The sequence below is a fragment of the Perognathus longimembris genome, chromosome 20 (genome assembly GCF_023159225.1).
Source record: "Perognathus longimembris pacificus isolate PPM17 chromosome 20, ASM2315922v1, whole genome shotgun sequence".
Classification (NCBI taxonomy): Eukaryota; Metazoa; Chordata; class Mammalia; order Rodentia; family Heteromyidae; genus Perognathus; species Perognathus longimembris.
Window position 1 is genome coordinate 28786259 of NC_063180.1, and position 26125 is coordinate 28812383.

A 26125-nucleotide genomic window follows, 5' to 3' on the forward strand; every position below is an offset into this window, starting at 1 on the left:
TTACATCCCTGGCAGTCCCATGGGGACAGACCTGCTCAAGTGGCATTTCTGGCGCCCCTATGCTGCCAGATTTCTTTTTGGAGCCCACGCCTTCATTAGTGTGGAAATCACTTGCTTCTAAAAATGCTATTTTCCATTGCTTTATGGTATAATGTTTTGCACTTCTCCCTGGGGAAGTTTGTGTGTAAAAGTCAATGCATGGGCACAAGCAAAGACACAGGCCAGTGGCACCCACCACTTGGTGGCACCTAGGGGCTAAACCAAGAGCAGCTGTGGAGCACTGTGCTTGGAGTCAGAGCTGCAGGAAGCCACTGATGCTATGATAGTGAACACACCATAGCTTAACAACAGAAACAGACTCGAGGAAGAAAAAGATCACTCCATCAGGGGCACGGGCACCGAGTACACACAGAGCCAAGGGCAGGGGCAAAGGAGAAAGAAACAGAGGCTAGGCGCCTCAGAAAGCACAGTGAGTGTGGAGGCTGTGCCAAGCAGTATTGCAGTCTAGAGGACAAAGGTCCTGTGCCCCCAGGCCGGCCGGGGATAGTCTTCTCTTTTCCCTGGCATGTGCGAATGGCATGGTAGTGGAAGGCCATTGCTGGGGGGCGGGGGGGGGGCATGCTGCCTAAGTCTGCAGTGTTAGCAGTCAGAAGTCTCCAGGAACCACAGTAGCCCTTGCATACAGTGAGGCCTGCAGCTAGTCCAGCTATGCAGTCAGAACCTCGGAGAGCTCCAGGGCCTCCCATTGGCCTCCCCTAGGCCTCCACTGCCTTGCTGGCCAACAGGACCTGACTCACAAATAGGACCTGTGAGTGGAAGGTTTTAGGTCAGGCCCGATGGGTGCAAAGGTTGTAGAACTCTTAACAGGGAACTCCCTTCCTGCTGTTTCTGAGCTCTGCAGATTTGCATATCAAACCCACGGTGTTCTGGATTTGTGGAGTTAGTGCTGAGTGCTGTCACCACCCCCTTCGTGGCCTGTCTGCGATGGCCGCCAGTGACCTCTCCTGGCTCCTTGCTTTTCTGCAGGTTCATCCCGGACCCTTGGTCAGAGTGCAGTGCCACGTGTGGGCCGGGCGTGCAGGTGCGTGAGGTGAAGTGCCGTGTGCTCCTCACGTTCACACAGGCGGAGACTGAGCTTCCGGAGGAGGAGTGTGAGGGGCCCCGGCTGCCCACTGAGCGGCCATGCCTCCTGCGGGTCTGCGGCCCAGGCCCTGCTGCCCTGACACCGGGCGTCGCTCTGCGTGACGGCGAGACCACATACGGCTGGGAGTACGCCGGCTTCACCCCGTGCACGGCCACGTGCCTGGGAGGTATCTGAGCTTCCACCCCAGGGGCCAGCAGTTAGGGTACACCTAGCTACTGACCTAAAAAAATGATCACTTGGGTAAACCAAGTCTGAAAAACAGCTAAAAGAGGTGCTTTCCTTCAATGGTGGACCGTGCCTTTCTTTTGCTGGGAGATTTTTGTTGTGGATAGTGGGATTCTATGCTCAACAAAAGTAAGTCACTTGGGCCCAAGAATTCATATGGGATAAACAGAAGATGCAAGACAGGTGAGTCGAGGCCCCCCCCATCATTCTCCTCCTGTCCGCAGTGCATCGCTGAGTGCCCTTTGTGTTGGTCTTCTCTCCTCCACAGGCCATCAAGAAGCCATAGCAGTGTGCTTACATACCCAGACCCAGCAGGCGGTCAACGACAGCTTGTGTGACCAGGCCCACCGTCCTCCTGCCATGAGCCAGGCATGTAACACGGAGCCCTGCCCGCCCAGGTGAGTAGCCAGGTGTGTAACATGGAGCCCTGCCTGCCCAAGTAAACGCACTGTCTGGTGTTCCTGGAATAAACTATGCTGCCCCCCACCCCCCACACACACACCGTGGTAAACCTCTCCATACCTAGACATCTGCAGGCCCCCCAGGTCGACTTGATCCATTCACTGCGCCCCCTGTGATCTCTTCACGGCTGCTCTCTGGGGCTCTGGGGCCTGAGTTTTGCCGGCAACCATGGGCACTCTCCATTTATGACCTGAAGCTTGTTGGCTGTGCTCTTGTCTTTCCATTAGCCTTGGGTCTTGGATGATGGGGTGAATGACACAGATCCTTAACAATTGCAAGGCTCTGAATCCAAGTTCCAGTATTGCAAAAAAAAAAAATAGAAGTAAAGATAAATGCTATAACACACCAGAGTTCCCAGTGCAAGAATTAGTAACCTCAGATGGATTGTGGCAAGGATGGAGGTTGGAGCAGGTGATCACAGAAAGCCTCCCGGGGGAAAACCTCTGCACAGCAGGGACCTGAAGGACAGGTGAGCATTGAAGTATGGAGGAAGGGATGCTACAGGCAGAGGAAACTGTATGCAAAGGCTCCTGTGTGTGCCAAGGCTCTGAGTTCAAGAAGCTCTGAGTATCAGGAGGTAAAAGGTAAAAGTCCCTGAGTTCAAACCCCAGTACCATCAAGATAGAGGCTAGAAGTATGCAAAATTTTCAGTATTACTGCCCTAAGTATTCTTGCTTAGTGAAAAGTAGCTCATATTATTCTGATTCTTTTTTTCTTTTTTTCCCATCATGGAACTTGTTTGAACTCAGGGCCTGGGCATTGTCTCTGAGCTGTGTTTTGCTCAAGGCATGTGCTTTGAGCCATAGCCCCATTTCTGGTTTCCGGCTGGTTAATTGGAGATAACAGTCACACAGACTTTCCTGTGATCCTCAAATCCTCCTCAGTAGCTAGGATTACAGGTATGAGCCACCAGGACCCTGTGCTCATTCTTGCCAATAACTTACATTTGTTCAGAAACCTCATAATGAGTAAATAACATATGCTCTTAGCTTAGCATGTTGGCACACGTCTGCCACTCTGGCTGCACGAGAAGCATAAAATGGGAGGATCGTGTCATATGACAGGAAGGTTTACCAGGGTTCTAAGAGTGCTAAGAGTGATGGGTCAGGAAAAGTTGACTTGCCCAAGCAGTCACAGGTGGAGTATGGTGTGTGCCAGTCTCCTCTTTGATCCCACCACACCACAGCCCAACTGACAGCACCGCTAAGGCTGGCGCTGAGGGCTGCTGGGAAGGCACACTGGTTCGTTCACCCATCGTCTGTGTCCAGCACACCTGCTGTCCTCCCAGACGTCAAGTGAGCACTCACACAGCCCAGCGCTGCAACCTCTCCACACAAAGCTGCTCCACTAGCAAGAACACCACAGCAGGCAATATATCCTGGCCGAGTTGCAAAGTCAAGAGTGTTTTTTAGGTGAAAGGAAATACTATTCGTCATTTCAAAGTCCATTCGTCATTTCAAAGACTTGAGAGTTAGATGGGAAAATGCCCAGGAGAGACAAAGGTTTGATGCCAAAATAAAGGTAAGTTTATAAAAATGCTTTAGGTTCGAGAAAACTGGTGGTGCTGGAGAGAAGGGAACAGGGTTTTCATAATATTTTCCACACAAATATTTACTGACTCCAAGGGCAATGGCAGTAAAATGTCACCCCAGGGCAAAACTTGCCACTGAGATTGGGTGGAGAGCCAGCGAATCTTTACCCTAAGGCACACGCGTGTGCTGTATTTGCCTGGATTGGGAGGGAAGGTGGGATGTTGTATGTTTATGTGCTCTTATGGGGTTACCCCTCCCAGTGTCGGCTGTTTATGGGGTTTTCTTTTTCCAGGAAAGAGCCAGCTGCTTGTAGGAATTTGCATGCTGGTTTGAGGACAGCCTCCCTTCTCTCACACATCCCAGCCCTGCTAGGGAGGAGAGCAGGCCAGAGCCAAGTGTTCCTGGTCCACTCATCCCTCCTTTCTTGGCTCACCATCTGTTAGTAAGGGATAGTTGCTCCTTTCTTGACTGAAAGTAGTTCCGCGTGCAGGCTCTTTCATTGTGAATTCCTATCATGGGCTGTCTGGAGGATGGCTGGCCCCAGTGCTTTCACGGGAGTCATGTGGTTAGCAGGATGGCACTGCGGTGACCAAGGCCTTCTAAACATACCGCCTTGTAATCAGATCGCCATAAGAAATGTGACAGTCAAAGCTGTTCCTGGTGGGCTGGGGATATAGCCTAGTGGCAAGAGTGCCTGCCTCGGATACACGAGGCCCTAGGTTCGATTCCCCAGCACCACATATACAGAAAATGGCCAGAAGCGGTGCTGTGGCTCAAGTGGCAGAGTGCTAGCCTTGAGCGGGAAGAAGCCAGGGACAGTGCTCAGGCCCTGAGTCCAAGGCCCAGGACTGGCCAAAAAAAAAAAAAAACAAAGCTGTTCCTGGTGATTTTCCTCACACGCAGAGCTGCTGCAACTGAGTTGTGATGGATCATAGTCTCATTGATAAGCTTCCAGTTGATATGATATTGCCAGTAAACATTCTGCGCCAAACATCAGTTGTGAATAGATCTGGCAGAGAAGAGAAATACAGGACAGACTCCAGCGACAGGACCAGAAAGCCGCTGTGTGGGAAGGGAAGGAAGGAGGGAGGGAGGGAGGGAGGGAGGGAGAGAGGGAGGGAGGGAGGATCAAGTGGGGCTGGACCTGAGCTCTTTGAGATTCGAGGCCCCAAAGACACAGGAGCAGCAGCTCTAGAATACTGGTGGGGAGTCGTGATCCACTCGCAACCAAACTCGCTCAGAGGTGACTTCCGGTGGGTATTTATTTGTGGCAGATGGAAGTTGGTTCTGATGGGCCAAGGGAGCTGGGGGTGGGGGAGAGAGAGAGAGAGAGAGAGAGAGAGAGAGAGAGAGAGAATATCCTCTTCTCCCCTTCAAAGTGTGCTTAGAAATGAGATTCCAAAGCACAAAGAAGACATACTAATGAAAATACAGTAATTCCATAATACCAATGATTTGAAAGTAAAACTAAAATAATCATACAAAAATAATCTGTAAAAGACTGTTTTTTCAGATCTTTGGAGATATAAATTAACTAATATCTGTATAAGGAGTAGGAGTTATGGGGTGGGGCATGAAAAGTACACCTATAATCCCACCTGTGCAGAGGTATAGGTAGGAGGACTGAGGTCTAAGACTAGTCACAGGAAGGAAGCACAAGACCTGTCTGAGAAACATCTAAACCAGAAAGGGGTGGGGAGGGGCTCAAGAGGCCGAGCACCTGTGTACAAGCACATCTCTGTACTACTGTTACCACACCCAGACACACCCACACCATCACCATACACACAGATAGATGTACCACCACACCCACACCACCACCAACCCTACCACACACACACCACCATCGCCACATACACATGTATCACTACCACACACACCGAAAAAGACAACAGAAACCTAGAAAATTTGAAATAGGTAAAGCTTTAATAAGAATAAGGGAGTTTTTGAAAGTGATTGGGTAACTTTGAAACAAAAATTTAATTTAATGCTAGCTACTTGGGAGGCTGAGAATGGGAAGATGATACCACGTGGTCTGAGGCCCGCCTGGACAGAAGAGTCCACCAATGGAGCTGTGTGGTAGACATGCCAGTCCCCACGGGCTCTGTGGTAGGCTGGGATTGGGAGGAATGTGGTCCTCTGACTAGTCAGGCCAGCCTGGACAGAAGACCCTAGAGGTCACTGGACACAGGGGCTCCTGCCTTCATCACAGCAGTAGCAGGAAGTCTAAAACAGGCCAATTGTGGTCCTCACATGCATCCAGCAAGACACTGTAAATGCTGAAAGGGGGCTGAAGGTGTGGCTCAACACTAGGGCGCCTGCCTGCCAACACAGGGCCCTGAGTTCAAATCCTAATACTGCCGAAATAAAAAATTACCTGGGAGGTTAAAAAAAAAAAAGAACGAAACACAAGGCTGAACCATTTTGAAACAATTTGACCAGTCAAAAAAGATTAAATATTGGCATTTTATATGGTTCAAAGTTGATGTTATTCAATGTAAGAAGATATCCAGGCACTAAAGTGATCATTTAAATGTCAAAAGTCATGGGGTAGGGGGCTGGGGATATGGCCTAGTGGCAAGAGAGCTTGCTTCCTATACATGAGGCCCTGGGTTCAATTCCCAAGCACCACATATACAGAAAACGGCCAGAAGTGGCGCTGTGGCTCAAGTGGCAGAGTGCTAGCCTTGAGCAAAAAGAAGCCAGGGACAGTGCTCAGGCCCTGAGTTCAAGGCCCAGAACTGGCCAAAAAAAAAAAAAAGTCATGGGGTAAGATCAATAGATGAGCCTGAAGAGTGATCTAAAGAGATCTAGGGCTTGTTTTGCTCTGTATTGATCACACCTGTAACATCCCCCCGCCCTGCCCCCGCCAGAGTTTCATCCTGTTTTGCCACCTGGTTGTTAGATGGTCTCCAGTGAAGATCAAGATGCCCTGACCTGTTGTGAATGACACCTCTTGCAAGTAACAAGCCCCTATACTTAAGCTAAAGGAAAAGTTCCTATAGTTTTTGTGTTTATAAGCAGTCTTCTGAGATGGCCGGGGACTGCATCTTGAGATCCCTACCTGCAGTCCTGGCCTGCTCGTATTTTCTCGCTCAACAAAATCTTTTTTTTCTAAAAGATAAAATAAAAAATAAGGAGATCTAGGAATAAATGAGATTTGTAAAAGAGGCAGGAGGGAGAAATGCTGGAGAAACTTTATCATGCACCCCTGTGAACTGACGGAGAGGAACAAATGGAACTGATAGTCAAAGAGAAGATGGCTGTTATCTAGCCCAGGCTCGATGGAGAACTCGAGTGCCCAGAGCCCGGAGTCGCAGCACAGCTCGAGGAAAGAAATACACAGAAAGTCCTGGATTTCTTTTGATCGCAACTCCATAGATAAAACAGACATGCAAAGACAGAGACAGGAACACCGGTCATTTCCTCCTCATCAAGAGATTACTGTCTTCAGATATCTCAGAAAGAGTGACCATCGGCCTTACGTTGTACACTTAGCGAAACAGCTTTTCACAGGTTGAGTGAGAGCATTTCCAGCTATGTAGGAGAGGCTATATAGGAGAGGCGAGCAGGCCACAGACCTGCCCTGCTGCTCTGAGGATTGAGTGAGTTGATATGAAGCCCTTTCTCAGCCCATGTGCTGAGTGCCAGCTGATACAGCCTGGGTCTGGGTGAGAGAGGAGGCTTCACCATCAGCCGACTTTCACTAGAGAATGTAAAAAGTGATCCTATCAGGAAGAAGACTCTGAGACATGAAGCTAGCCTCCGTCAGCAATCCTCTTACCATCTCCTCCTCCCAGGAAGCTGGGCTAACAGGGATGGGCCACCACCCTTAGCCCTCGATTTGACCATTTCACTAGCCATTTCACTAGTGATGCTTCCTGAGCACACAAGTATTTACTTTTGCCCTTTATTGCTAAACATTTAATAGACTTCATTTGGTGGAATTTAGTGTTTGCACTCAGCTGGGCTGTCCTGGGACCAGCATCTTTCTACCTTGGAAATATGTATCAGAAGCAGCTGCCTTGGCTTTTCATTTTTACAGATGTCTCATGAGCAAACCTGATTTTTCCAATACCTTATTGGAAAGGAATCACTTTATATATGTGTTGTAAATCCAATCCTAACACGAAAGAATTTTCTTAAGGGTATTCCAAATAACGAATCCAGGTGCCCCAAAGATTTCCTGAAGTGTGTTTTTAAGTGTTTGAAATTTCTCTTGATGCTTCCATAAATCATCATCGCCGTTGGGAGTTTACTCAAAACCAAGCCCACATTTCATTTTTGATGGATGGCACAGGGTAAGATGGGGAAAAAGGTTGGATGCTTTTTACTTGAGATTTTTCCACCAGTGAGCATGCTCTGTAAACACTCTCCTAATGTTTCCTGGCTTAAATTGCTGTTTTTCTCTTTTGTTTGGCTTCTTAATTACATATTTTGGTGGAAACACAGTACAAAGTCCATGCGTTCAGAGCACTTGGTTGTGCTTATCTCATTCAACTTTTCCCACTTGGTTTTACCTTCTCCCTCTCTCTCTATCCATCAGTCGATAGATGGCTCAATCCATCCATTGTCTTTCTCTGTCTCTGTCTACCCAGATGGCATGTGGAAGCCTGGGGTCCCTGCTCAGCCTCCTGCGGCGTGGGGATCCAGACCCGGGAGGTGCAGTGTCTGCATCCAGAGGCCTCCCCGGCCCCTCCAGAGGAGTGCAGGGGGGAGAAGCCGCATGCACTACGAGCATGCAACCAGTTTGATTGCCCTCCACGCTGGCATATTGAGGAGTGGCAGCAGGTACAGTGGACTCGGGTCCCACGCTTCATCATGCCCTCAGTGTAGCACAGAGTGGGCCCAGTCCTTCTCCTCACCCTGCTGCCTTGCTCTCAGTGTTCCAGGACATGTGGTGGGGGCACTCAGACCCGAAGAGTCACCTGTCGGCAGCTATTAACAGATGGCAGCTTCCTGAGCCTCTCCGACGAGTTGTGCCAAGGACCCAAGGCATCGTCCCACAAGTCCTGTGCCAGAACTGACTGTCCTCCCCACCTGGAGGTGGGGGACTGGTCCAAGGTAGGCCCTCATTCCTCCCTCCTCCTCCAGGCCAGGAACTGTCCTTTACGCCTCTGCCCTCAGACCAGTGACCATCCCCACACCTCCATCCAGCAAGGGTGCATGTTGACTGTACCAGGCTTCCTGTAGAGAAGACAAGCACATCAGTTGTTGGAGATGTCTTAGTGTTTGATTGCTGTCTCAATACTGTTAGAGGAACAAATATGGGCTCGGTGATAGTTTGATAGAACCTTGGTATTAAATTTTATATGTGGGAAACGTAGATGATCGTTTAGCTTGTTAAAAGATACTTGTTAAATGGTACTTTGGTAAGTGGTAGTTTTAGAATCTGTCCTTACCCTACAAATAGCGTTTCTCCATGCTGAAAAATAATCATTAAGAGCCTCTGTCAAAAATGACAGTGAAGGCATTTAAAAAAAATTTCTACTCCCCGAAAACCAGCTTAAAAAAGAAAAAGCACAAAGAGAATGAGAAAAGGGAACATTCTGACTTCAATGAACAATGAAATGGCCACAGTCCCAAGCTATAAATTACAAAGCATACCTGCCAGAAACTATGAAATCTGGACTGAAATGGGAAGGAAGGTTGAGGGCTGAGGAATATTTTCTCTGGCACCCAGCAGGACGAAGGTCCCCAGGAATTAGGGCCATCTTGCAAGGCCTGGCCAACAGCACAGAGACCAGGGGCCAATGGCTCAGAGAATAGGGGCAGGCAGTGGCTCTGTGGTTACAGAGACTGGGGGTGGGGGAGGGGAATGGGCTGGGATGACACTGCCCCTGAGAATCTGGAGTGTGGCCCTGCACAATATGACCCTGCAGAACATCAGGAGATGGGCAAGCCTGGGGAGTGGCTTGCTTCCTACTCAGCCACCTTCAACCCCCCCTTCCCGCCCCCTCCCACTTGAGTGAGGCTTTGCTCTTGCTGGACTGGAGCTGCCTTCACCTCTTGCCTGGCTTGACAGCCATGTGCTCTCCTTGCAGTGCTCCGTCAGCTGTGGTGTTGGGATCCAGAGGAGGAGGCAGGTATGTCAGAAGCTGACGGCCAGGGGCCTGCGTGTCCTGCTCAGCGAGGCTGCGTGCAAGGGTCTGACCGGCCCCCCTGTAATGAGAGCTTGCCAGATGCGTATGTGTGGGGGTACGTATGTTCCCTGTGCGTGCACTCCCCTCTCCGGCACCCCATGTACACAGGGCATACATTTGTGCAGTCCCCTTGCTCACCCTGTGTGCAGTCCCCTCTCTTGCTCTGGACTACACTCTCGGTCCTGTTCTGGGAGTGAGCCAGGTCAGGCAGCACTGGTTCTAACAGCCACGGGGGAGAACATGGACAACTGAGGCCCAGTTCTGAGAAAAGTCAGCATTAAGAAATGTCCCCTGGGCTGGGGATATAGCCTAGTGGCAAGAGTGCCTGCCTCGGATACACGAGGCCCTAGGTTCGATTCCCCAGCACCACATATACAGAAAACGGCCAGAAGCGGCGCTGTGGCTCAAGTGCCGGAGTGCTAGCCTTGAGCGGGAAGAAGCCAGGGACAGTGCTCAGGCCCTGAGTCCAAGGCCCAGGACTGGCCAAAAAAAACAAAAAAAACAAAAAAAAGAAATGTCCCCTGCTTGGCAAATGCTGCTTGGATCTCTGTTCTCCACGTAGAAGTCATGAACATACCACCTTATAGAAGTCATGGGCACACCACCTTGTAGAAGTCTCGGCACAACCACCTCATGGAAGTCATAGCCAGAATGCCCGAGCTCCATTAGTAATGTGCTCACTCGTCCGATTAAGACAGAAGATCTGAGCATGTTTTAAAAGTACTCTAGTATTTTTTCTCTTGTCTTACCTAACACCAGGGAGGATGAGAACACGAAATTCCTCCACTCCAAACAAACGGTCTTCCAGGTGCTGCTTCAGTTATGGATAATAAGCGGGAACACACATGTACACAGGCATGCGTGTGTGCCACACGTGCGAGTCTTGGGGGGGAAATCAGTTCTGCCACCAACAGGGTTTGGACACTGGGCAGCAGAGTAGTGGTGGGGAGATAGGAAGAGAGAGGACGTGGAATAATGGTTTCTGGGTTGAGTTCCTTCTCTGCTTTTTGATTCTCTTCAATTTCCCCTCTATAAAATAGCCTGCATCCTGCAAACACTCTCCCGAGCTTGTTTATGGGAAAAAAAGGAGTTAGGAAATAAGCGGCATGTATGTGTACATGGCTCTCCTCTTGGAGAAACTCACAAAACAAAATGATCAAAGCAGTAAGTTAGATTATGGAGCACTGACTAAGGGAGTTCCACGAATGCATGATCTCGTTTAGCTCCCCTCCCTGCATAACGTCCTCATTTAGAGATGAGGAATCAAGAACTCAGGGAGGTCTGGAATGGGCCCCAGGTCCCCCCCGGGGGGGGGGGGAGAGGAGGGCAGTTGGAGCCTTTGTTCTATGTGACCACAAGTCTGTCTGCCTCTCCAGCCCAGGCTCAGATGCCTCTGAGAGTATTTTGAGAACCAAATTTCAAAATCTTGAGATTTTGAAGATTAGAGAGTCCAAGTTTCAAAGTCCCCTGGAATCTGGGCATGCCTTGGAGAGGTACGCCCTGAGTGTGGACATGCGGGCCTGGGCGGGCTTCCAGGAGAGGGCAGTTCACGTTGCACTGGCATCTTCCTCTAAAGTAACAAGAGACGGACATGGGAGTGCACCAAGGCTATTGGAGCGTACAGGGTGGTGCAGGATGAAAATTATAAATCATTATGGCACGAAGTAGAGAGCAGAGTAGAATTTCAAGCTTTAGGGAGAATAAAACAAGGAGGGAGGAAAAAAAAAGATGACTAGATTTTTCTTTGGTCCATCATATTTCTGAGCGCTCCACATGCCTGTGTCACAGAAGCAGACAGGACGCAAATGCTTGCTCTGCACTGCAGCCAGGCCACCCTGAGCTGGTCCCACCGGAACCGCGGCCTGGACTCCAGCCATTGACTCCAGCCAGCCCTCCTTTCCTCGTTCTGATGGAGTCTCCCGGAATCACAGCATCTTTTCTCCCTGCCTCGTGCCGTAGGGCTCAGTGATGGTGATCTTGGTGATCTCCCCGCGTCCCTGTCTCCAGCTGTCTGACATTTCCATGCTGCCAACATTCACTTATGTTGATCTCATCAGACCCCAGGCTACCATGTGCAAACCCACAGGCACGCGCCTCTGTCCTCCAAGCCAGGCTGCCAGAGCCTCCCTCCCTCCAGAGCCTTCCTCAGGGACAGGCCACTCGGCCAGTCTTCCCCTCCTACAACCATGCCAATGGCCTTTCTCATGCCTGCTGCCTCGTTCTACAGTCTCAGCCAAGGGGTAGAGTCTCAGCAAGGAAGTGACTGGAACAGAGTCTGCACAAGTGGAGAGGATTGCTGTTTTGGGCTGGCCTGGGTGGAGAAGTCTGTGAGCCTCCATCTTAGCCCAAAGAAGCTGGAGGTGGTAGTGTGTGCCTGCCATCCCAGCTGCAAGGAGGAGTGAAAAACAGGAGGACTGTGCTCTAGGCAGGTGGCAAGTGCCTGACCATAAGCAAGGCCCAATCCTCAAATTAACCAGTACAGAAAGCACTGAGGGTATGGCTCAATAGTGTAGTACCTGCTTAGTGGGCAAGGCCAGGCCAGGCCCAGAGCTTAAACCCCAGTTCTGCTGAGAGAGACAGATAGGCAGAGAGAGAGAGAGAGAGAGAGAGAGAGAGAGAGAGAGAGAGAGAGAGAGAGAGACACAGACAGGCAGGCAGGCAGACAGGTAGATGATAGATGGATAGACAGGTCAGGTTGGTTATGATATATATATATACATATATATACATATATATATACATATATACATATATATATATAGAGAGAGATGGAGAGACTAGATAGATAACATCTGCTTTTGCTAATGGAACCAGTGCTGTGAAGATTAAGGGTTTTAATACCATCTCTGCCTATACTGACCGATGGACTGTAAATTTACCAAGGGATCTCTGAATTCTTTTCTGATTTTGAGCATTGTCGAGCAGTAGTAAATTCAGTTCTTGTTACCAATGAAAAGCACTAGGTGACCCCTGGCTGGACAGAGCGAGGTGGTCCTCCACAACAGTAGCCATGATCATGTCAGCTCCCCTCCCCCACTGGATGAGCTGGAATGTTCCCGAGCAGAACCTGGGCCCTCCCCGCCCCCCACCAGCTGCCAAGGGCGGTAGGCCTGGACCAATCACATCTTTGTGGCATCTATTCACAGACACAGTGAATCTGTCTCTAGTGTATCCAAACCTCCAGGCACCACAGCTGCCATTGCTTCTGTAGGCCCCGAGCTGGGGCAGCTGACGTGTTCTCGGGCTGTCCCCAGTGGGCCCACCTCACCTTCCTCTGTAGACCTCCAGAGGCATTCATTCACATCTTTGCACATGCTTTTTCCCTCAGACTTGCTGTAGGTATGGCTCTACTCTGCCCCATGGTGGAGGCCCAGCAACTCAGACCAGCTTCTACTGATGGAATCCTGTCATTATGAAGCCATCATAGGACTGTGGTGTAGAGCAGATATCTCATGTAGAAATAACACTGTTCACGCTTCATGGAGCCAGGTTCATGTCACCCACTCACCCCTAACCAAGGCTTTGTAAAAACCATTTACCATGTTTGTCAGCCACTTGATCAAACTTGTATTCTTCACCACTAAAGAACTGATCTTTCACTTGACTCCAGTTTTAGTTTTATGTGGTTTTTGTTTAAAGAATAGCAAAAGCTATGTAGGCTTGTATCAGCCAAGAAGGATGCTGTCAATAAGTATTTATTTTTGAGTGATTTTTTTTGCCTTTTCTTTCTATCCTTTTTTTTGCCCCCTGCAGAAATAGAACCAGAGACAAAGCCGGGACTTAGAGGTCGGGATCCTGAGATTCTCAGTGTGCGAAGAGTCTACATCCAGACCCGGGAGGAGAAGCGGATCAACCTGACGGTCGGGAGCCGGGCTTACCTGCTGCCCAACACTTCCGTGATCATCAAATGCCCTGTGCGCAGATTCCAGAAATCTCTGATCCAGTGGGAGAAGGATGGCCGTTGTCTGCAGAACTCGAGACAACTGCGTGTCACAAAGTCAGGCTCCCTGAAGATTCACTGCCTTGCAGCTGCAGACATTGGCGTATACCGGTGCATTGCCGGCCCGGCTCAGGAAACAGTGGTTCTCAAGCTCATTGGCACCGACAACCGGCTCCTGGCACACCCAGCTGTCCGAGAACACGCGAGGGAACATTCCGGGATGGACCATGGGGAAGCCAATAGCTTGGGAGCCACATGGCATAAAATGCGGCAAGCGTGGAGTCACAAAAATGAGCTTTACCTGCACGATGGCCAAGTCGACCAGCAGCCATTCTTGAGAGCTTTGCTTGGCCCCTGCAGCCATGGCTCTGCAGGCAGCAGTGATCCCTGGGGCCTTGAGAACAAGCAGTTTGAAGCGGCAGTGCAGCAGGGAGCCTACAGCATGGATACAGCCCAGTTCGAGGAACTGATCAGGAACATGAGTCAGCTGCTGGAGACGGGAGAGGTCAGCGAGGACCTCGCATCCCAGGTGATATACCAGCTGGCTGCCGAGCTGGCTCAGGGGCAGCCCGCGTTGGTGCCACAGAGCCCCGGGGACGAGGAGCCCCTTGCTGCCCCGCTTGGAGGGCAAGCAGGAAGCCGGCCCCAGAGCGGCTCCAGGCCCAGCTCAGGCAAGCTGACCTTCAGGCCCAGAGGGCCCGTGCTCCTAAGGCAGACCCAGCCCTCTGCTGTCTCCTTCAATGAAACCATCACCGCCAGGATCGGAAATACTGTGTACATCACAAACAAGACGGAGGCCATCAGCATCCTGTGTGACCTGCTGGTCCCCACCGATGCCACGTACACATGGACCAAGGATGGGGCACTACTGCAGCCCTCGGCAGGGTGAGTAGAGAGCAGGGCTCCTATCGGAGCCTTTCTCATGGCTGCCCTAGTCATCCCGGAGATGCACTCTAATCCCTTGCTAAGAACGTCCCCAACTCAGATGAGACTAGAATGTGTTCTTTCCACACATGCACTGCGGTTATTTTTTTTAACTAAACAGTGGTTTTTAATTCATAATTCGCATATTCCTAATTTAAGTAAATGATTCCAATCATTATCCTATTGGTATAAGACTGAATGTGGTTAAGTGTGCACATAAGCGTGTTTGGATTCTCTCTTTGAGTAGACTTGTCACTGTGGCATCATACTTTGGTCATTTTTACAACGTTGGTTCACTGAGCTAAACAGCTCTTCCAAATGCCGACATTTCATACAGTGTTTAAATACACAGATTTACTATGACCATCAGGAAACCATCACAAAGGCAGCTAGAGGAAACAGCTGAGTATTATGGTTTGTCCTGGCTTTCTAAAATACTGATTTTTCACTGTGGAATGCATTAGCTGTTCTCACTTTACCCACACCTGTGTGTTTCCTGCGTGTCTGTGGGCACTCCTATCCTCCTGGGTACCTACTCTCTTTTGTTCTTTTCGTTCATGCATGGAGGGACCCAAGGTTTTTTGGAAACTTGCTATGTAGACTTCACTGTGTTTAGCACTGGGAATGTGTGGCTGTAAGATCTGGCTTTTTCCTTGAAGTGTTCACAGTCCAGTGAGAATAAATAGATATTTCATCAAACCAACATATGAACCGGAGAAGAAGCCAGAGGGGGTCGGAGATAACACAGACATTGGGGAAATGATCTTTGATCCATGGTAGAATGTAGTTTCCAGAAGGAGCTGGCCACACCACATGAAATGAACGACATATGCAGAAGCTTGGGGTGATGAAAGATCGTGAGATGAATGTTCTGGAAACAGCTGGAAGTTCATTATGACTGAAGCATGGGGAGGAGGGGGAGTGAGCAATAGGAAATGAAGGCGTGACCCGACTCAACTCATGGAGAAAGGTCAAGTTTAGAGGTCATGCATTAAGAGCTATACTCGGAGCTGGTAAAATAAATAATATGTGGACCCCCCCCCCCCCGCCCAACCCAGGTTTAGAAGCAGATTCAAACCATTAAGGAAAAATGAAATCAAAAGCAGAAGAAACACTTGGTCATCTCTGGTTCTCAAAGTGGTATTTGCATGACTTTTTTTTTTTTTAAGGATTAGGCATGTAGGAAGCTCTGAGGACCCAGGCAGGCTGTCCATGCTGGCATGTCACTTCTCCACACTCCAGACCCTGTGTTGTTGCCGACTGGCAGATCATCGGTGCAGACCCTGTCTACTCAGAGCCCATGAACCTTCAGTCTCCATTCTCCACAACCCACTGCAGCTGCCTCGCAGCTCACTGTGTTACTTGTATAAGGCATATTTTTCCCCCAACTATTCTACAGGATAGTCATGGATGGAGCTGAGAAGATACAGATCCGGAAGCTGTCCAGGAAGGAACAAGGAATCTATGAATGTTCTGTGGCTAATCGTCTGGGCTCGGATGTGGAGAGCTCTTCTGTGCTCTGGGCAGGTAATGCTAGGATGTCTGGATTTGCTTTTCATTGTTGTTGTTTGTTGTTGTTCTTTTCCATTACATTCTAGAATGACAGTTCTCAAAGTTGAGTGTGTCTCCTGGCAGGCTTGTTGAGGCAAGTTGCTGGAGTCCACCCCAGACATTTTCCTTAGGAGGTTTGAGATGAGTGTGAGAGCTGCCACCTTTAATCCATGCCTGGGGGGGGGAGGGTGCTGTGGCCCCCGGGGGTGGGTGCTGTGGCCCCTGAGACCTCACTCTGGAATCAGCTGGTTCACGGCTCACTTTAGAAGAATTGGGGATTAATGAGAGGGGGTTTAACTGGTGCTCTCGATGTCATGGACTTTTAAAGTCTTACCAGCCAAGGAAAGAAAGTCGGCATCTGTTAAAGACTGCCACATCCATCCATCCAATTATACCTGTCAGTCCTTGGAATTCCTCCCAGAGGCCAAGACTTCACCTTGGAGCTGGCCACTGCCCTTTCCCATCGAAGTGTGTTACTATTGCAGGAGCCTTTGAGATGGTAAAGCCACAGGCATTACTTCCCTTATGGTGGGCTCCTGTACAGTTAATTCATGCTAATACACAAAAGTGTGGGGAAAGGGTGGCACAAAGCAAGAGAGCCGTTCCTGAGCCCCCACCCTGCTGTCTGGCATTTGTGGTTGAAATTCCTCAGGTCTCTACTCTGCTGTCTGGCATCTGTGGGTAAATTGGGCTAGGTTAATGGGGAGTAGACACCGTAACTCGGTCAGCTCTGTGTTGGGCTTTGTTGAAGAGGTTGGACCGGTTGACTTTTGAAGATTCTCTGATCCACAATGTCAGGACCCCCAGCCGCTTCTCTGCCTGCCAAGTCGAGCTTTCCAGCAGTGTTTTCTAACATGTTGTTCTGTCCTGAGACTTAGCTGTTAGCTCCTTCCCTGAAATGGCAGTTCCAAGATTCTAGACCTCCTGGGGGGATAGCGCTCCTTGCCCCTCTCAAATCCACCCTTAAGTCCATCACAGAGGAACCCACATACCTGGTGGAGCTAGTGCTAGGTCCTTGGGAGCCAGGACCAAAGCTCTTTAAGCCAGGGCATTCTTCAAGGCAGCAACCACTGCAACCAGGCGCTCCAGGAGAGAGGGCAGTACCTAACAACACACACACATAGCTGTTCTAGACTATTCTAGATGCTCTCCAGGAAGACAGGTTGCCAGCATGCTAGCTCACGTGTCCTGATTCTCACATGTCACACTCATAGGAGATAACAGGTGAAGGAAGGAGCTTGTAATGGAGTAGCGTTAAGCCATTGCAGGCGTCCCCGCAGGGCCTGCCCGTGTCCTGTGTGTGCTACTCTCTCTGACCCCACATGGCCCCAATCTTCCCCCTCCCCCTTCCTCCCCCACCCCCCCAGCACATGGTCTCCTCACACAGGACGCTGGGGAGTGAGTGCTCATCTCCCGCCAGCCTCCCAACTCCCTGAGGGCCAGGCTGAGTTCTTCTCGGTATTCTACTCTCTGTGCCACGCAGAGAGTGCCAATTGTGCCAATTATGCATTGTGCAGACATACCAAGTGTGTTTCCCGAGGGAGTATGTGAACTAACTTACTCACTAAGGATCAAACCCAGGGAGTTAAAAGCCCTTGGGTGGATTCTTAACCTTAATTTTTTAAACTTATCATTGTCTCCATGACATTTTCACATTGCCATTTGTTTCCCATTAATTAAAATGCTTAATTTGGACTTCCCAGAGGGGTCCCCTCAACCTGGTATCCCTGGAGCAGACCCCAGAGTGGGCACTTGGGAAATGTTTTCATTGAAGAGAAGCAGAGACAATGGATCCACTAGGACCTCTGCCCATCTCCATTACCCCCTCCCCGGTGTTGCCTCTCCACCCTTGCACAAAACTCACTTGTCACGTCCGTGGGGTGTTTTGTCTGGGTTTCAACTCATCCAGTGCTGCCTGGCAGAGACACTACGGCTGCCTGTGGAAACTGCTTCTTCTGAACTGAGTTCCTGCTTTTTTCAAATTATCAAAGGGGAGTTATCCTTAATGTCAGTTATAAAACCAAACCATCCCCACTGCTTGTGTCTGGTGGTTGCAATAATCCCTGAAAGCCTCCATTCGTGCAAAACCCCTGCAGGCAAAGAGCAGCCAAACTACTGTAAGCGAAGAGCAAGGGGCCTAACGTGTCTCCTGCTGTCATGAGCAGGCAGGGCTAATGTGTCTCCTGCTCTCTTTGAATTAAGAGGCGCCTGTCATCTTGTCTGTTGAAAGAAACGTCACCAAACCAGAGCAAAGTCACCTCTCAGCCGTGGTGGGTGGCATCGTGGAGGCAGCCCTGGGAGCAGATGTGACTCTCCAGTGTCCCGTGAGAGGTGAGTGTGGCCAGTGTGACCATTCAGTGTCCCGTGGGAGGTGAATGTGACCACAGCCAGCAGGGGGGCAGGTGGCCAGCTGTCAGGTGATGACTGCTATCCGTGATGATCATTGTCAGCGATGACTGCTGTCAGGAGTTGACCACTGTCATTTCCACACTCACTGCTCAGTCTGCTGGCTCAGAAGCCTCACTTTCGGCACACTGATAGAGGTGAACTCCCAAGGGTGACCTCACACCAGCCTGTGAGGCAAATGTGTTAGGCAAACGTCCTTCTTGTTTCCAGTGTGTCCTGTGACTGCAGCTCTCAGCTGACCATTCACAGTGGTGGGATGGGAATGCTGGCGGTGGGCAGGCTGCAGACAAGGGTATTGCCTCGTGTGTGGAGTCTGTGACAGGGGGCTTATTGGAAACCATTAGCTGTGTCTTCCAGCTTGGCAAAGCCAGGTCTAGAGCAGGAATGTCAGCATCTCCTCCCACCCTGGGGGTCCTGCTGTCCATACCTCAGTGGGCTTTCATGTGTTTACAACAGGACAAATCTTTCTGACAGACTTTTCTTTTCTTTTTGGTAGCGCTAGGGAACAAACCCAGGGCTTTGCATGTGCTGAGCTGGTGCTGTACCTTTTCAGCCTGCTGCCTTCTCCCACCTCACCCTAACCAGCGCCATTCTATTTCTTTAAGCTGCAGATCCTTATGTCCTAACCGATATTTTCTGGACACATACATGTTGCAGGGTGAGGCGATTCAGTGAATGGCTTTTTATCAGCTGCTCACAGATACTTAGAACTCAAAATTGAGATCTTACGTGCTGAAGTGCACTTTAGATGTATGTTCAACATCCCCTGCATCGACAAGACCCTGGACCACTGTACCTCATAGATCCCTGAGTTTTAACTGGATCCTGCGGCTGCCACCACATGAGATGAGCACTTTCACCCAGGAGGCCAGGGTACGGAGAAAGGAGGACGTAGTGGTCGGGACCAAGGAGCTGGGCCTGGGGCCACATCCTGTCTTCACCCTCCCTTTGCTCCTTCTCTCGCTCGCTCCCTGCAGCCATCAGTTTCATGCCTTGTTTCCAGGGCTGCACCTTTGGCTCCATAGCAGGAAACTTGCTAGCCCCTAAGGCGTTACTTTTCATATCCCCTGGAAATCCTGCAGTGTTTGGCCTACACAGGCCTTCTGACAAATCTCTCTGGCCTCCCAAACAACTCCACCCACAACGATGTGAATTTTCGGGCCAAGTCCAGCTCTCCTTACAGAGGCAGCCAAGGGTTCTGTAGCCCGGCCCAGGAGAAAAGCAGATGGCGCACAAGAGCAGGTTCCCCGCCCCAAGTGTCTTCAACTCGTGTCACCTCCCATCCACAGAGGATTCTGAAACATAGATCTGACTTCTATGAGAAGAAACTTTAACTCAAACTTCACTTCCCCCATTGTTTAAAAGTCAGGCTTTTAGAGAGACAAGCCATTGATTCGGTTCAGGGACCGGATTCGGTGGAACTGTTCTTGTGAGCAGAGCACAGCCTCCAGCAAAGACCGTTAGGGAGAACAGGCCCGGAGACATGGGCTCCGGTCTCTTCTCCCAGCCAGGCCCAGAGTGGGGTGGGGATTGGGGGGCTGACTCCTTCCTGGGTCCAGCAGACCCCTTTTCCCTGTGCTGTTGTAGTGCTAATGGACAATAGGGCCATCTCCTCCTCCTCCTCCTCCTCCTCCTCCTCCTCTCTTCTTCCTCCTCTTCCTCCTCCTCCTCCTCCTCCTCCTCCTCCTTGCCTTTCTCTTCCTTGTTGTAGGTATCCTCCTTATCTTCTTCCTCCTCTTCCTCATTTCCCCTTTCTATCTCTTCCCTCCCTCTTTCATCCTCTTCCTTTCTTCTTCCTTTTTTCTTCCTTTCTTCTTCCTCTTCTCCCCCCTCTTCACCCTCTTTTTCCTCTCCACCCCTTCTCTTTCTTCCTCCTCCTCATCTCCCCCTCCCTTTTTTCTCTTCCCCCTTCCTCCCCTCCTCCTCCATAAAATTAGGGAGGAGGAATTGAAGGTGCTCACCACCCCCCAGCTTCAGCTGTTCTTGGACATTGTGTTACTAGACTTTGCCTCACCTGGCCGCCATCTCCTAGGGACTCAGAGCCCAGGAACTCTTCAGCTCTGGCTGTACCAGCATCGTTCGGAGTTAGCACCATTCTACATAAAGCTCCAATGACTTTAGTGTTTTCTTTTGGACAGAAGCCACAGTCAGCTCAGCATTCTGCAGAGGTTCATCTTTTTAAGGATAGATGATGAAGTTATGAAGGGTCGGAAAGCTTGTGACAGCTTAGAGACAGTCCTATTCCTGGCCAGTGGCTCACCACAGCCACATGGTGTTTCTGTCACCCCTGAAACCGGAAGTGCAGAAAGGATGGAAGAAGGCCTTCGGTTTTCCTCTGCCCAGGCCTCACTTCATAGACAAGTGCCTGTCATCACTCACAAGAGCAAAGTACATTTTCATACGGTAAATGGGAATTTCTGAAAATCGGTGGTGTGTATAATTTAAAGACCTTTTCAGTTGCTCTTGAAATGCTTTCCACTAATGATAACAAGCTTACTTTAATTTTTATTGTTATTATATAGGTGATATACAGAGGGGTTACAGTTACATAGGTCAGTTAAGAGTTTATTTCTTTTGTGGCAGTGTTATCCCTTCCCTCGCTCGCTCCTAGTTTTTCCCTCTTGTCCTCACCCATAGGCTGTACACTTCATTTTCAACATAGTGTCCCATGAAGACCGCTGCTGCATTTGTTCACCCTTTGTCCCTCCATTTCCGTGTCCTCCTTTCCCTCTCTAAGATTGATAAATAGCAAGCAAGACAGAAATAAAGGAACACAAAAACAGCAACCAAGGGGAAAAAAAACCCTCTTGTTTTCATTTTCTGGAGCTCATTTTGATAAATAATATTTTGTAGGATGAGATGCACATAGGCATTGCAATGCCTTTGTGTTCCTCTCCTAAGAATATCCTCCTTTGGTCTCACTCTGTGCAAATGCCTAGAGGCCTGTACGATTTATTATGTCTGGGTGTATTTTAGATCTAGCTTTTACTTGTGAGAACATGTGCCATTTGTCTGAGCTTGGCTTACCTCACTTAACATGATTTGTTCTAGTTCCTTCCATGTCCCTGCGAATGACATAATAGTGTTCTTTCTACTGGCTGTGTAAAATTCCATTGTGTATAGGTACCACATGTTTGGGATCCGTTCATCTGTGGTAAGGCATCTGGGCTGTTTCCACAACTTGGCTGTTGTGGATAGTGTGGCAATGAACATGGATGTTCAAGTGTTTTTTACGGTATCCTGGCTTGTGATATTCTGGATAGAGGCCCATGAGTGGTATGGGGGGGGGGGGGGTCGTAGGGAAGGTCTGTTTAGTTTTTTGAGGAACCTCCAAACTGCTGTCCAGAGTGGTTGTGCTAGTTTACATTCCCACCAACAGTGCGATGGGGTTCGTTTTCCCCCATATCCCTGCCAACATTTGTTGTTGGAATTCATGATGTTGGCCAATCTAACTGGGGTGAGATGGAATCTCAGAGTTGTTTTGATTTGCATTTCCTTTATGGCCAGGGTGGATAAGCATTTCCTGGTGTGTTTGTTTGCCATTCTTGCCTCTTCTGAGTGATCCAGTGATTGGTTTATTGGCTGTGGGTGGGGTTGATTTCTTGAGCTCTTCTTGTATGGTGAGAACAATAGGTTTGATTTTGTTTTCTGATCCAGTCTGCTGCTCTATGTTTTTTGGTTGGGGAGTTGAGCCCACTGGTGTTTAACATTATCATGGAGAAATGTGTTATGTTTCCTGTCATTTTGTTGTTTTCCTGTGTTTCTTTCCTCTTCTTGAATGAACTTATTTTTGTAGATCCCATAGCTCATATTCATGACTACCAGACAAATTCACAATTTTTGTTGTTACAGCCAAATATATTTTGCACAACCCATAAAGATTCCAATTGAGATATAACCTAGTTACTCTTAAAAATATTTCTAATGGGCTTGGAATGTGGCTTAGTGGTAGAGTGCTTGCCTAGCATGCACAAAGCCCTGGGTTCGATTCCACAGCACCACATAAACAGAAAAAGCTGGAAGTGACGCTGTGGCTCAAGTGGTAGAGTGCTAGCCTTGAGCAAAAAGAAGCCAGGGACAGTGCTCAGGCCTTGAGTCCAAGTCCTAGGACTGGTAAACCACACACACGCACACGCACACGCACACGCACACACACACACATTTCTAAAAAATTTATTGAATAATAGAATCTGGTGACACTGACCATAAGGGGGGAAATTTCTCTGGCCCTGCCTCGGTTTCCCTTATTGTTACCCACTCCTACTTTGCAACTGCTGTCCTGCTGCACAGCTGCCTTCCTGGGAAGAGCAGCCCTGCCCCCATTGGTTCCCTTCCATGCACCTCAGTGGGTTGAGTGCCCAGGAATAAGATCCTGTGCCCTCCTGGGCCCCTGTGCAGATCCAGAGGTTCTGCCAAGAGAGAAATCCTCCCTTACCATTAGGTATGATCTGGCCCATTTTGCAGGCTGATGGTCAACATGGTATTTGTCACATGGCTCTGTGGCACTGTTTTTAAAGGCATCGCCTCTGTCCTGTTTGTTTTTGTTCCACAGGTGTCCCCCAGCCTGACATAACATGGTCGAAGAGAGGAAGACCCCTCGGTGACAATGTTTCCTTGCTTCTCAATGGCTCCCTGTTGTTGCAGAATGCCTCGCTTGAACATGAAGGAACCTACGTTTGCACAGCCGCCAATGCCCTGGGTGAGGCAGCGGCCACCTCTGTGCTCTACTTGCTGGGTAAGGGCTGCCGTCCTGGGTACAGTGGAGGACCCGGTGCCCAGATGTGGGTGAGATGGGCATTGGGAGGCTCTCCCTGGTCAGTCCAGCTCCTCCAGGGTTCTCTTGGAATGCTGGTGAGGATGCTTATTCCACTGTCTGACTAGAAGTCTGGGAAGGTTCAGATGCCCTTTACTCGCACGGTGTCTAACTTCCCTCTACACCTTGTGCCCACACCACAGCCTCTGGGCCACAGCCTTCCATCAGAAAGAATTTACTTCCCAGGAGTTGTCTTTAAAATCCTCAAGCTGGAATGAGAAGGTATGGTTGCTCATTGGTCACGTGTTACTTCTTGTTTTCTCAGAACGAAGATGGCCAGGCAGCAATGTGTTTCCTAAAGGGCATCGGAAGGGAATTCCCTTGGCCTCCACCCCCAGATCCAACAGCAGTGACCCAACAAGACTCCTGACCCAAGGTTGGAGATAGGGACACGTGTGTGTGTGTGTGTGTGTGTGTATGTTTTCCTGTTTGTTGTAAAGAAGGGATTTAAGGAAAAGGCCCTCTGAGTTTTACATTCTGCAACACGAAAAATAATTCCTAGGCATCCGGCCAGCTTCTTTCCCGCTCTTAAATCCTTGGTGTTTTGGCTTCTTCCACATTGAACCATTTTTTGGAAAAAATCTGCTTCTGAGGGAGCCCAGAGCTGAAACCCCTGGTATGCATCACTGTGTATGATATGCATGCTGACTCTTTTCAGTTTAAAATTATTGCCAACTCTGTAAATATTAATAGAGAAAAGGGTTACTAAGAGTTCTGGAATCAATTCTTTTATTTTTATTTTTTCACAAAAACAAAATTTTCCTTTAGCTAGGCATTGATGGCTAATGCCTGTAAGCATACCTACTTAGGAGGCTGAGATCTGAGGATTGAGGTTTGAAAGCAGTCTGAGCAGGAAAGTCTATGAGACTTTTATCTCCAGTTAACCACTGGAAAATAAGAAATGGAGCTGTGGCTCCAAGTGGCAGAGCATTAGCTTTGAGTGAGAAAGCTGAAAGACAGCGTCCAGGCTCCGAGTTCAGGTCCCACAATGACTGCTATCGCCACCACCACCACCACTACCACCAAAAGCCCTTCCTCCAACATGTCCACTTTTTAATGTATCAGTGCTAATCTAATCTGCGTATTCCAAGCTTGCAAAACTCTCCGGAAGACTGAAAGAATAAGGTAGAGCTAAAGGAGTCAGAAATGCCCGATTCACGTGAAGACATCCCTGGTAATCTCAGCTCCTTGTAGTTCAAAAGCAAGAAGAGTACAGAAACCATGCAGACAAACCCTGACACTGCAAGTTTTAATTCCTTATGAGAGAGTGGCACAAGGATGTCATTCTGACCTCTCTGTTGCATAATATGTCTTATGGAAGATAATCCTGCAGGTAGGAATTGTAGGAACTGATTTCTAGGCCTTCACCTCCTAGGATACAAGAGAGAGCAAAAGAGGGGGGCAATTATGTTGGGCTATCAATCAACATTCCATCACATGATATAACACCACTAGTTGGAGGAATTCATATTCTTTTAGACATAATACTACCATTAATTACTACATGCATAGGTATCTGTTCACTTAGCAGTCAACCATGGTTTCTGATTAACCAGTCTTCTTAAGTCGGAGAAGTAAGAATGTTATATACCTTGCTTTGGTTCATAGTTAATAAGTTTATACAATTGTGAAACCTCATAAAACTGTACATCTGAGATGTGAGCATTTTATTACATATGAATGATACTTTTAAGAAGATGACACATTTTTAATTTTTATTTCTTCACTTCATAAAATGTTTAATATCTTCAGGTGTGCTTCCTGGTTCTGAGCAAAAGAGAGGGAAAGAATGTGTGTGCAGGAGGAAAAAGTAGAGACACACAATGAAGAGATGATGGAGTCATTAGGAAGGAAGGAAACGTGGAAGGGCATTAGCTGCACCGCCTGAGATAACACATTGTGAAAGAAAAGTGGAAGTGTCCTGCCTTGAATGTCAAGGTTTTCTTGTGAAATGTGGCATAATTTGGAGTCAGACGTATGGGTTCCAGACCAGCTGATGGGTGACAGGAGCCAGGCAAGGGCACTTGGTTTCACTCAGTTTGTACCTCTGCAAATAAAAAATGAAAATCATCTACTGTCCAGGATGAGCAGGACAATTAAATGAAAAACGGATTCTAGAATGCATGACCTAGGACCAGGGAGGTTCTCTTTCTCTCCTCTCCCCCCACCCAACTCCTCTCTTTCTCTCTGCAATTCTGAGGATCTATTTTGCAGTTCTGATCTGTGAATGCTGCCATGTGCAATTTAAGACAAAAACTGCAAACCTCAGAAGGAAAACTTGAAAACAATAAGTTCAATCACTCTGGTCTGCGAGAGACTGTGGACACAGCTGGTAGCTATCCATTACTTGCGATTATTACAGGGAAATCTGGCACTCTCGGTGATCGTACACAAATCTGTCATCATCATGTCCTGTCTCGTCTTTTAGCAAGTGTCAGCAGGGGAGGAAAGGCTGTTTGGAACGAAGTCCAACGCAGGGAAGCTGTGGTTGTTGGCGGTGGTTAGCTTCTACTAAAGGAAACACCCTTTTTTTTGTTTTGTTATGTTTTTCCTTTTTTTTTTTAACCTTTCCAAATGTCTCCTTGACAAATTATTTTATGCAGTTTCAGTATGAACCAGAAATTTTGATTGATAATCGAAGGGAAATTAAGAATGGAACTCAAAGGCCTCCCTTGATCCTCTTGCTAACTCCCCTTGTGTTTGTGCTCCTGACCCGCCTCTGGGAAATGACGGCCATACAGCGGCTGTGGGGAGCTTCTCTCTTTGGCCTGTGAGGCGGCTCACAGGGCTGTGGCCTCTCTCTGGGGTTTTTCTGGCAGGCCAAGCTGACCTCTGCTAGCTGCCCCCTCCCCCCCTTCCAGGCTGCGGTCCAGGGACTCCGTTGCGGCCACCATCCCCGTCATTATTACAATACGCTGCTTGGGGGAAAATAGGATGTAAAAGGCCTCTTGCCCAGAGCGCTGGTTCCTCTGTGTGTGCTGGAGA

At 49.0% G+C, this 26125-nt stretch overlaps 1 protein-coding gene across 7 annotated transcripts in view; it reads left to right on the top strand.

Moving 5' to 3' along the window:
- Positions 1–26125, top strand: part of Adamtsl3 (ADAMTS like 3) — a 104962-nt gene that overhangs the window by 72398 nt on the left and 6439 nt on the right. For 6 of the 7 annotated variants that reach the window (XM_048368878.1, XM_048368880.1, XM_048368876.1 and 3 more), the window contains 10 exons: positions 1027–1310; positions 1638–1767; positions 7962–8154; positions 8248–8427; positions 9408–9561; positions 13260–14331; positions 15770–15897; positions 18124–18252; positions 22880–23062; positions 23406–23516. In XM_048368878.1, coding sequence (XP_048224835.1) covers positions 1027–1310; positions 1638–1767; positions 7962–8154; positions 8248–8427; positions 9408–9561; positions 13260–14331; positions 15770–15897; positions 18124–18252; positions 22880–23062; positions 23406–23516 — 2564 coding nt within the window. The remainder of the gene's footprint in view (positions 1–1026; positions 1311–1637; positions 1768–7961; positions 8155–8247; positions 8428–9407; positions 9562–13259; positions 14332–15769; positions 15898–18123; positions 18253–22879; positions 23063–23405; positions 23517–26125) is intronic. The other variant, XM_048368881.1, reaches the window with a different exon arrangement.